The 12,562-nt window shown below is 37.3% G+C and overlaps 1 protein-coding gene across 2 annotated transcripts in view; it reads left to right on the top strand.

Annotated features, from left to right (window-relative positions):
- LOC103480746 (sodium/calcium exchanger 1-like) overlaps window positions 1-8,183 on the top strand; it is a 109,522-nt gene extending 101,339 nt beyond the window's left edge. For both annotated transcript variants that reach the window (XM_008435908.2, XM_008435909.2), the window contains one exon: window positions 1,401-8,183. In XM_008435908.2, coding sequence (XP_008434130.1) covers window positions 1,401-1,780 — 380 coding nt within the window. In that variant the 3' untranslated portion in view covers window positions 1,781-8,183. The remainder of the gene's footprint in view (window positions 1-1,400) is intronic.
- The last annotated feature ends 4,379 nt before the right edge of the window (window positions 8,184-12,562 follow it).

Here is a 12,562-nt window from a genome sequence, read left to right as displayed (position 1 = left end):
TCTCACTCTCACGTTTAGCTCACACAGACCTAATATTGGACTTAATTTACTTGATTTACTTGTTGCAAATGTTTTAATTTGCATTCATGTAGCACAGAGGATTACATATAATTTCTTAATATACTATAGTTCATTATTTTTACGTCTTTCATACTCCTGCTAATTGATATGCATTAAATGCAGCCACAGTGTCCAAAAGAAAAAACATAAATGAAATCATTTGCATATTGAGAGTCTACAGAGCCTGATAACCTCCCCACTCTGCTCCTGGATTACAGTTTAAACTTTTGAGTTTTATGTCAAGTCCACATGAATTAAATGACAGAAACTAATTCTCTCACTGCATCTTTGATTCATTTTGTCCAGSTGCAGACTGTTAGACTGTCCAATCAGAGTTTCTAAACAGGTATTGTGTAGTTGGTGCTTTTAATCAGTTTTCAGTTAACTAAATTCAAGTCTATGGAACACAAAATGTCCCTAAAATCACTCTGTCCTTCTAAAATATTTCAAAAAAATCCTAAAAATGCACTGAATCGTATCGAATGGTATCGTTCAACAAATATTGTAATACATATCGTATCGTGACCAGAATATCGTATCGTGAAATTATTGTATCACTACACCCCTATATCATATGTACTAAGTTATGTAAAATCTGACTTTCTAGATGTTTAAATTAATGTTTTCTGACTATATAAAATCCACTTTGCAGATGAAAACCAACTACTCATCAATAAGAGTATGGTTTTGGCTGCAAGATCAACCCTCAGGATCAAATTCTGTTTTCTGATTGGAGAGCTACTTCATGTAATTACAACTCTTTGACAAATCTCTTTTTCTCCTTCAGCTCTAATGGGCTCACTTGTTAAATTAATACTCCGAAACATGCTGAGACATTTATGGTTATGCAAATGTAATCCTATAAAAACTGCAGGGTCACTGCATCGCTCTGCTGTTTGAGTTGTTGCACAACATACAGTCCTCAAAGCACCCTCACTCTTTGTACTAAACAAACTGCTCAAGAGTCACCATTGTTGAGTTAGAGATTTATTTTTAGCATAAACTTATCTCAACTTAGTTAGCATTCAGTAGATCTACTGATTGGAACCTTGGTGCTCTACATACTTTTTTTTACCTTCATAAACATTTTTATGAAGGTAAAGATTATGTATTTAACTTACTTGAAAATGGTTTCAGAACAATATTATCGTTTATCGCAATAATTTCTGGGACAATTTATCGTCCAGTAAAATTTGAATCCTGACACTGAACGTTTGGTCTATACTGGTGGTTTAATTGATATTTTTCCATTCTTGTATGCATTTTACATCTTCAAATAATTTTCTATACACCGCCGACTTAAATATTGATTTAAAATTTTTTTTTTGCTGTTTTCTCAGATACTTTTGCCAGTAAGGTTGCGGCCATCCAGGACCAGTACGCTGACGCCTCCATCGGCAACGTGACTGGCTCCAACGCCGTCAACGTCTTCCTGGGTATCGGTGTGGCGTGGACCATTGCCGCCATCGCCTGGCGCTCTAAGGGCAAGCCTTTCAGGGTGGACCCAGGAAACCTGGCCTTCTCCGTCACCCTCTTCACCATCCTGGCCGTGGTGTGCGTGTTGACGCTTCTCTACCGCCGGCGACCCACGGTGGCCGGAGGCGAGCTGGGCGGGCCGCGGACTTGCAAGTTGCTAACGTCGCTGCTGTTCGTCTCTCTGTGGCTAATTTACATCCTGCTGGCTTCGATGGAGGCCTACTGCCATATACAAGTGTTTTAGAAAGAGACCTGACTGGTGCGGAGGAGGTGGGAAACCTTAAGACTTTATCTGAAAATGGATTTCATGTCATTCAATTATGTTTTTTCCCTAAATAAAATGAGTGTACACCCTCATGAGAACCAACAGCTCCCCCAACAATGTTGAGACTAATTATTCTCGTCTTTTAAAGAAGCTCTTTGAACAATAAAGGCCCTCCAGTGTATCAAGGAAAACCTTGAAACAGTGTTATCATCAGAGGACTGCTGTTGTTTCACTTTAAAGCCAAACCAGCTGCAGAGAAGATAATCAGCTGAGCTTTGAAGAAAGAAGCAGAGCTGAGAGGAAGAACGAAGGTCAGCGATAAAGCCACAAAAGTCAACAACAAAACCAGAGAGAAGAGCGCGTCGTGCAGCAGCCGAATGAAAAATGACGGAGAAAAAGGTTAGAGATAAACTGAGCTGCAGGAAACCCCGACAGCCTTTCCTCTGTCATTACACCTCCATGAAAAATGAATACCCACTGAAACTATTTTTACATTTTCTCACATTACAACCTCAAACTTTAACACTTTTTATTTAGATTATATGTGATACACCCACTAAAAGTTAAGTTTTATATAGAAGTTAAATCACACTAGTACTCCAATCACTGATTGAGTAACTTCTGAAGGGAATTGGACTGATGTATTTATTTACAGGGTATTCAAGTAAATGGGGTAATGTGCATAGCATGCTTTTCATATTTTAGTGTGCAACAGATTTGAAATCCATGTATTCTTTAGTTCATCTTTTCTATTATTTTGTAAGATCCCACTGAAGTTTACAGTTGTAGTGCGACAAAATGTAAAAAAGTTCAGGAGGTATGAATACTTTTGAAAGGCTCTGTGCTACAGAGGAACAGTGGATCATCGCCCTTGACTTCTAACTTTCATCGCCTTTTTCCTCTCAATACACTCAAAATGACGGGGCCCTCAGGAGATCCTGCACTAAAACCTGCCGGCGAGATGATAAATTAACCCTCTTCTTCCTCTTATTTAAGGATACACTGTGCAAAAATTGTCTCATTGTACAAACCTTCCTGTCCTGATCGTCCCCCTGCCTGCCTCATGTTCCCCATCCTCGCCCTACGTGTCCAAAAAGAAAACTCGACGTTGTGACAAGTCGCCACCATAAAACCCTTTTTAAACTCTTCCCATGTCCCCTTTTCCTCCTCCCAAAACACATTTTCTACTCTTTTCAATGGCGTCACGTGTTGATGTTGTTATCGTGGAATTGTAAAAACAACAACAACAAATATACAAAAACAGAGCGACAGAAGAAAGATGTCAAGAAACGCAGAGTGGAATAAAAGCCGAGCTGATGAGGATGTACAAAAGTACTGAGCGCTACACATTGTTACGTAAAATGTTTACACTTTGAAAAACAACTAATCGAACTATAGCCAATAGGGGACTTCCGTACACCAGAAGGACCAATCAAAATGAAGGATGGTACTGACTGTGATCGTGACGACAACTGTGAAGGAAACGGTGTAGAAAAATCCAAACTATGACCATAACCAGTGTTTCTATTTGTACATGATATTATCAGAAACCTGTATCGATGTGTGTGGGACATGACTGGTATTTTATTTATGTGAAGCCTCCATCTTTGTGGGAACAAGATTGAGAGAGTTAAAGGGAAAAATACAAGGCAGCTGAAGAATCACGCGTCTGTTCTGCATCACGGGGCGTTTCTTTGTACCAAACTATAACAAATTGTCACAAATCACTAACACAACCTTTTTAAACTGTGCAGATTTACTTTTTAAACTCCCCAATGTGCCGGCAGCTGTGGTGAGTACAACACTACAAATGTGCTACGTGATCTGCTGTGTTTTTATGGGTGAATCTGTTTGTTTTGCTTTTGTGAAATTGTTTTAAGCCACATTTCATGTCAAATTAACTGTTCCGACATCCACGTCTGTCTGGAAAAGAAGTGTTGAAGCGCAGTTTTTAGATCGTCTCTTGCCCAGAAGCGTGTCTGGAACCGGACAGATGGGACGGCATATGGTTGGTCGACGCGGATTATTAATAAATTCATTCCCTTTGTCAAACCACGTTACAGAAAGAAAAAACCCCACAGAAACCAAGCTACTTTCCTCTAACTGAGGACCATGCTGCCTGCAGACTTCAAGGAAATAAACTTTGAACCCAACTAAAACAGGTTTGCAACGCTGATGAGAACCAGCAAAACTTTGAAAAGACCAGCAAGTACAATGTTCAGCAAGCATAACTGCATGTATAACAACCCATTTCCTTTAATTTAACATTTTTTTGGCAGCAATGAAGGCAGAAACACATCAAATTATTCCTAAGTTAAAGGTCGGAATAGAGTAAGAGGAACTGCGTCACTTCAAGCAAAGGCTATGCATATAGTGGTTGTAAGAGAAGTTAGGCATCAGCAGTGAAAAATTCTCTGCCTCATTTGGCTCAGACACGGAGGAAAATGATGCTGCTACAGTTAATTGTCTGTAAAACAAATCATTTTCTTACCAGATAAGATATATACCTCCTACAATCTGTGAAATACCCCATAAAATCTAACATTTGTTTTGTTGGACGGTCTTTATCATCTTCTTTCAGAAACTATATTTTGAGTTGATCAGGAAAACAAAAAAATATAGTTTTTGTCTCAGAAACAGCTGGTACAATTTTAGTTGTCAGAAATGTTATTGCTTTCTAGAAACATCGATGGTATCCTTCACTTCCAGTACATCCCAGTTCAATCCAAGGTCGACTGGGGAGAATATTTTTAGCAGAGTGAAAGAACTGAGTGACAAAAGAAAAAAGACAAGATGTCCAAGTTTGATCAGTGTAAAGATTTTGCCCTCAGCAGTTACATTCAGGGCTTCTAGCCGACATCAGGGTGTCTGTCCAATGTGTGCCGTAGGGACCTTTTGCTGTCCCAGGATTAAATTTGTGAACTGAAGATAAAGAAATAAAATGTTCCCCTTCTTAATTTCTAATTAAGTAAAAGTTATTACTGACGTATTAAAACTATTCTACGATGGAAAACATTTGTTAAAAGTATTCTCTCTTAATAACAACCACTCTCTTTAATTTGATCATTGACAAGAACACATCTGTCCAATAACGTTTATATACATTTTTTAGATTTTAGGGTTTAGAAATGGGTATTTTTAGCCACTTTTGACACCACTGGCCTCCACAGTATAATTTCTGTTCATTTCTTTAGCATGTCTTTAGTTCGCCATATGCAAGTAAAGAGGCTTCTAGGGACCCCCACACCACCAGGGGGCCCCCAAGAGCACAACGCTAGCATGATAATGTATGTACATTGAAAATAACATTGAATTATACAAACTAAATGCTATTACACATGGCAAACAATTTTTATATTATTTTTACAGTTGTTACACAAATAATAGATTAATATCTTCCTGCTGTTGCCATGATTGGGGAAATATAAGATAAGAAACTTGTTTAGTGTGTTATTTTCAAAGAGTTAAAATGATGTGGCACACTTAAATACCACTCTGCATTTCAAAATCTAACTATTTCGTTTTAGTTTGTTACTCCTGTAAGGTTCAAATTAATAGCCATAACACCGGCACGACGTAAGCTAGTTACAAATTATGTTATTGCTAGTAGGTATGTTACACAAAATAGCTGAGGAAGAATATAATCATGTGGTGTTGACCAGCTTCAAATAAAAACCTGTTTAGGGCCCCAGAAAGGCTTTGGCCGGCCCGGTCTTCAGTCTTGTTTGTAGCACTGCTCGTTAGCTTGCTTGTGTTTTTAAAACATGACTTGCTGATTGGCTGCTAGGCCATCAGTCTGGCCAGACTCTTTTTCCTGAATGACTTAAGCTTCTGTAACCGGTTAAAGAAAGAGCAGGCAGCAGGATAATAATGCTGCTGACGCCACGGGGTAAACAAGCAGGCTGAATTAGAGAGCCTGGCTGTTTAAAGGTTGGTAATCTTCGCTGGAGGACAGCTGCATGTTGGAAAGTGAAGAAATGTAACAATATTTTTGTCCTTCTGCCTGTTGCTTGGCTACCAGCTAAACTGAGTCTGTGGGACTCTAGCTCCGTGTCGTCGTTCTCTTTCATTATCCGTGTTTTCTGTTCCTCTATCGAACATTACCGTGTCATTTCTCATTCAGTTATTCTCTCTGTGAAGCATACGTGTGTTAGGGGGGTTTTGTCTGTGTGAGCTGGTGTTGTAATCTCCTTACCAGGACTTGCCCTGTGTCTTTGGCAAACATCCCAAACACGAGATTAATGAATACGAATAACAGCCGGACCCACAGGGGGGATAAAAACAAAAAAAGGTTATAAATTGGATTATCTGTGTATGTGTGTGTGTGGGGGGGGGTACCTGCCACGTAATATTAGATTTGTAATAAATCTGGCTGTCATTCAAAACTGAGAATAGATCTTGGCAGGAGGGTTGAAAGTGTCGCCTTTTATTTTACGCTGAGGTCGCCGTCTGTTCGTTCCCCGACCGGCTGACGGTCGCCGCCGTCGTGTTTACGTACGTTCATAAGACACCGTCACAGGTAGACCACATGCAGACAGCTAAAACATCAAATTGCCAGAGAAAACGCAGAAATGTGTTTTTAAAAACTGAAACAATCAGAGAAACGGTTCACAAAATTGAAGAAATGTTTCATTAATATGGTTCAAAGTTTTCTGGCACTTTAATGAGATGCCAGAAAAAGTGCCGGTTTAACAGGAGTGCTCAACTATAAAGAGTATTGAGGAAAGCAATGGGAGCCCCTCCATGCCCACAGGTTGCTGCACACTGCTAGTCAGCCGGCTTAAAGAAGGCTACGACACTCTCTTTGCTTTGAAAACAGAAAATTCTGCAGTTTGGAAGTATCTTGTATAGCAAAAAACAAATCAGTCGTTTTCTGGAAACTGAAGGAGCTTTAACCACCACTCTTGTTAAATTAGCAACATTTAAATTAACGCCATTTTTAAAACTATCAGTTAAACAGCCAATGGGAGACTGTGGTTCACTGGACTCAAAGTGTTAGAAATGTCCCTGGTAAACCTGGTTGATGACTCAAATTATTTCATTTCACATCTGCTCATGAACTGCTTTGGTTCTTGACATCTTTTCACCTACTTCATATTATGAGGTTTTGAAATATTTGAGAAATTTCAGACCTGGGTTTGGCCAGTATAAATCATAGTGAATTTATGATTTAACAAGGACTGAAATTACTTTTGAACATAAGACTGGCTGTATTATATTCTGGGGGATGTTTTACATTTACTCCAGTTATCTTTGTCTCATTCAGATGTTGTTCAAAAAACAAATACCAATTGTAGTAAAAAAAAATTTTTTTCTATTTTTGGCCAAGACGACCAGCAAAAAGAACAAAAATGACAGACAATAAATATAAATAAATATAGTTATACATTTGACTTTTATTTTTGTGTAAATACTGAACCATTGTATTTTTACAAACTATTATACCATGACAATTTTATATCAGCCTACATCTAACTAGTTGGGTCTGCACTACTGTTCCAGGTGGCCACAACTTTTTTAATCTATAACTTTTGTTCTGAAAATGACTTGTCTTACCCAAGTTATAGCTTGTGTCATTTCGAATAAAAGTAGAGTATCGATTACCTTTTTTATCATTTGCAATGCACTCTAAAAACAGTGATGGCACCACTTCGTCTGTCTGATAACACTTAGGCTGAACCCTTTGCCTTTTAACGTGGCTCAGTTCTACAAAACAGTGAATATTAGAAGGAAATGTTATTCATTTACAATAAGTTTAAGCCAAGATTGTTTGTAGAAAGAAATGATGGCTCCCTACTTGTCCAGTGTATATATTTTGTAATACTTTGTTTATTTTCTAGAAGGAAGAAAGGAAGTTATCCAAATCATCTTTAAGTATTCCTTGGCGGTTTCTATGCGTAAAGCGGCCATGTTGGATTTGGAAACCAGAATGGTTGACTTCTGGGGGCAATATAGTCAATTTCTAACTGGGAAATCTATATTCTGGCTTCACACTTTATTTGCAGTTCACCATGTATCTGAAGGCCTAATGAGCTCTGTGTTTGTGTGTCATGAGAGGAATGTGTTAAATCAGGTTGGAGGCGAGAGGATTGTACTGCAGAATGTTCATATGGAAAAACCCGGATGGTTAATGAAGGAAGCTGCTGTTACGATTACATTGCCTTTTTCCAGAGTTGGCATATTTCCATAAAAAATTATTTCCAGAATATTAAGAATCCAGAAGTGACCAAGCAAAGCAACATTACATTCTTAATTATACACAAAGATATAACTTTGTTTTTAAATTGGTAAATTTACCTCACCATTTTTTTTAGATTTTTTTTTTTTGCCATCTGTTTAAATACTTATTACTCTGAATTCTGTTATTATATTGGTTGTTTACCATAACAATACCCAAAAGTACCACCTCTTGATGACAAACGTCGGTGTGATTTATGTTTATAAGATGAATTTTACAGGGATATTGGTTTGATATCTATTTATTCTTTGTTGTATTAGGCACCTTTTCTATATTTATTTTTTTAATCACCATTAGTTTTCCTTTGTCATATTTCTTGATCATTAAAATTCTATTTAAGGCAACTCAAGTGAATTCATATTTGAATATTTTATATCTAAAAGTTGTACAAGTGATGCTGAACAAATTCAAAGAATTACTGTAATTTTTGTGGTTTGAGATTTCCATCTTTAAAAAAGCATCAACATTTTTATATTTTATTGGATTATTTTCTCCTTTAGCCACTCCTCCTTTCCAAGTATTTATATCTTTGTCACTTTATACTCATGCAGACATGTTTGTCACAAAGTGCTTTATCAGTTTTTGGTATTTCAAGTTTTCTTTTTCTTGTTCATTTTAGGATCCTATTGTTTTGTTACATTTATTTTTGTTTTGTGTCGTTTCTGATCATTTTGTAAGAGAAAAGCCTCTCAGAGAGAAAAACACCAACTTAGCTTAGTAAAATAATATAATAAATGTCCTTTTATCCTTTTGTTTTGGGTGTGTGGGTTCATTCATATTTCTCCCTCCCTGGGTGTGTCGATGCATGAATCACGCTCATTCTGACTACAGTGTTGATGTTGGAGATGTTGTAGTAAAGAGTAAAGTATTTTTAAATGCTGAAAATGGCAAGATATGAACAATGATATAGATGTTTACAAAGACCAAACTTTTCTTTTTTTTCTTAAAAGTGAAATAAAATATGACTGGCAAATGTTAAAAGCATGTCTGGGTCTTTTCCTTTGGTGGAAATAGGATCTGGAATAATTCAACTTTCAGTCAACTTATGCCACAGTTTTATCCCAACATAACTGTATTTTATATCAACATTAACCAGTTGACATTTTGATAAATTATACAAATAAGTACTTACAAAAATGCTTAGATGTAATATTTAATGAAAAAATATTTACCGGAGATGTTGCATACATAGCCGGATTAGTAATCCTAGGGGCCCCGGGCCCTGTAGCTGACAGGCCCATGTCATGACCATAACACCCACTCAAAAGGAAGTTAAAAAGAGTTTACACTCCTTACATTTTTCTGTAAATTGTGCTGTCCAAATAAATTTGTTTTGGCTAAAGTTATTGACACCCAACAAACAAACAGGGGTTTCCAGACAGACTTAACACACACAAGTTTGTATTTCTACCCAAATTAGGACTTTGTATTGACTTCCATTCATTTTAGTAACTGCATTCATGCCTCACAAGAGGGTCCGCCATATTAGAACCGGGCTTCGGTCCCTGGAAGGCTCATCGCTCTTCAAAAGATTAGTAAATGGGATAGAAATGGGCCTAAGTTCAACAGGTAAAAAAATTCAAATACAACAATTAAGGCTCACCTTAACTGTTTGAAGCTAATGCTAGCTTCCAAACAAGCTAGCATGTCAAATCACACACCTGGTGGTCAAAAGCTGATGACTGCTAATTTCCATTATATGTACTGCCATCTCACTCACAAATCGCCTAATGCAATTAATTAAATCATCCCAAACCTCACGATTATGACAATAGAAATCATCCAATTTGCTGAAATAAGATAACCGGAACACAAAAACCCAATTACTGATCTCAAACTAACTCTAAGCATCCCACCATAATGATTCAATATTCAAAGCAGCATATCAAATAAACAAAATCATCTGGTCGCACAATCACAACAGCTAATATTAATTTACACAAAGCACAATAGCTCTTACCTTTACAAGTTATTTTTTCTTGTCTGTTTTCTTGCAAAGTTGTAAAATCAACTCCTTAAAGTCCAACTTGACCTTATGGCCATCAAGGAGCCTGCAGAAAGCCTCTTCTGTCATTCTGAGTTCGTTTTTTTTTTTTTTTTTTTATAAAATTCAGTTGTGGAGAAAGTCCTCTTTTCCTCACAGTTTCTGAAAAACCAAAACCCCTTGGGTATAATTTCCTCCCATTAGCTTTCTGTGGTGGGTCTCCATGAGGCCTTGCCGCTGTCGTTCTGTTTGCTAACCGTTGTACGCTGTCAGAACACCGGCGTCATCGCTAGCTTCGCTACAGTTAGCCACCGTTAGCTCAGGCCGAACATAGCTGGTAGAGAGCGATGTTTACAAGCTAACGTTAGCCAGCAGCTCGATTTTATTGCAGCTCTGCAGGACTTTCTGTTGCTACCGCTGTTCATTTTTTGCCAACATTACCTCGATCAATTTTCCCACAGTTCCACCTAACTGAACATGGATAAGGTCCAATCCATTACAGCTTGTTTTTAGAATAATCTGATCTTGGGCCAGTAGCTTGGAAACCATGTCCACCCACAGTTATTATTGGCCAAACTACTTAATGTCAAATCAACAAACTGACATGTAAACTAAAACAATCATGAGGGTTTTTTTTACTATATGTTGATTGGACAATTATGAAACTTGAAAGTAAACTCCATGTGTTTACTCCACATGGCAATATTATTTATTGCCATAAATAATATAAATATATTATTTATGGCAATAAATAATATATTTATTAATATATTTATTGCCATAAATATATTATTTGCCATAATATATTTATGGCAAATATATTCTGCCATAAAAAGGGCTATCAAATCTCTGTCTGTGTTTAGCAAATAGAAAAATAATTTTAGTAAGAGACCCAAAGCAGGAAAAGCTTTATATTTAAATTAAGCATTGAGGAAATAAAATAATTGTCTCTTTGTTAATTTTATGTAAATATCTGGTGGTAAGAAGAATTAGCAAGTCTGAGATTAGATCAGTCTCCAATTTCTGGTCTGCGACCTGACAAAAAGTTAAACATCAGCAATAATTATCAGCTAAGCAGAGTACAGATATATTACAGAGTTTCATATTCCACCTGAGAAACATTAGAATATTTGTGCCGCATGAAGCAGGGAAAGGTTGCTGAAAGTTTGTAAACTCATGCATGCAAACACTGAAAGACACCTGGGACCAAACCGGTGAAATAGCCGTGCTGCACTGCTGACCAATAAACACCTCAACCGTGATTTACGGATCTGCTCTCAGGCACTTTGGGACAGATTTTCTCAACATAAAACGAAGCAGAAGTTGGCTTCTGAAAATGGGAAATGGCTAAAATTCCATCTACGGTAATCTTTCACTATTCTTGAATATCCTTATTCTATTCTTTGCATTACTTGAGGCCTGAAAGGACTGCATCTTTTTCATTATTTTGCCCTTTTCTGATTTTCTACAAATAAAAACTAAATTTTTGCTTGGAATTTTGGAGACACATTGTCAGTAGTTCATAGAATAAAAGAACAATGTTCATTTTACTCAAACATATACCTAAAAAAAAGTATATGCTAGCTAAAATGGGAAACGTTAACAATAACATTTAAAAACAAACACAAAACATAGCAAAATTACTCATAAAACTCTGTACACTATCAAATTTGTCCAAAATTTATTTCAAAATATAATACCTGTAAAGAAAACACAGCTGATTCTAATACATATCAGTTACCGACGGCAACAGAAAAAAAGGGGAGGAGCTGACAGTTACTGGTTGCTATGGTAACCACCAACTGCCAAGAGCAACGTAACGGAACTTAAAACACCAATAAATGTCTGACGTAAACTAAATAAATTCAAAGAGTAAATAAACACATTTTGACAAACTTATAATATTGCTAAAATAAAACCCTTTTACATATGCATGTAATCATATTTGAGTTAAAAAATAAAAGTTTATTTGATTATTTAAACTCGTATTCTGGCCCTATTATATCGAGTTTGTTGGCAGTTACTTGTAAAATTAAAAACAAATAAAGAAACCAACTGCCAAATTATTTAAGGGGCATCTGAATATTTCAGAGGGTCTACAGCCCCCCTAAAATAGACCCAGTGACGCCACACAAGGTTGTGTTTTCAATTCACTTACTAAAACTGATCCAATTAGGGCAGATAGCAGGCAAAGTTTCCAGGTGTTTAAGCTCCTGCGTCTCCCCCCCTGTCCCCGTTCTTCTCCGTCAGCTCCCCAACAGCAGAGTGGCAGCTGTTATCCTCACAGCGATCCGGCGGTGACCACCGCGCTGAGACAAGTCTGCTGCTGCATCCTCTGCTGGAGGAGAACGGGACGCAGCGTAAACACCCCAGACCTGAGGGAAACATGAAGGAAGGCAGGAGCAGGCTGGAATGAAACTGCTAAGAATGGATTTAAAGTGTATGAGAAGAAAGAAACGTCGAACAGAACGAGTGATGGAGTTGGTGCTGGAGCAAATTCATCCAGTGGGATGAGGCAGACAGAAAGCGACTCGCTACG

Source organism: Poecilia reticulata, linkage group LG18 (genome assembly GCF_000633615.1).
Source record: "Poecilia reticulata strain Guanapo linkage group LG18, Guppy_female_1.0+MT, whole genome shotgun sequence".
Classification (NCBI taxonomy): domain Eukaryota; kingdom Metazoa; phylum Chordata; class Actinopteri; order Cyprinodontiformes; family Poeciliidae; genus Poecilia; species Poecilia reticulata.
Note: the sequence above shows the minus strand (reverse complement) of the source record. Positions and strands in the feature narration are given on the sequence as shown.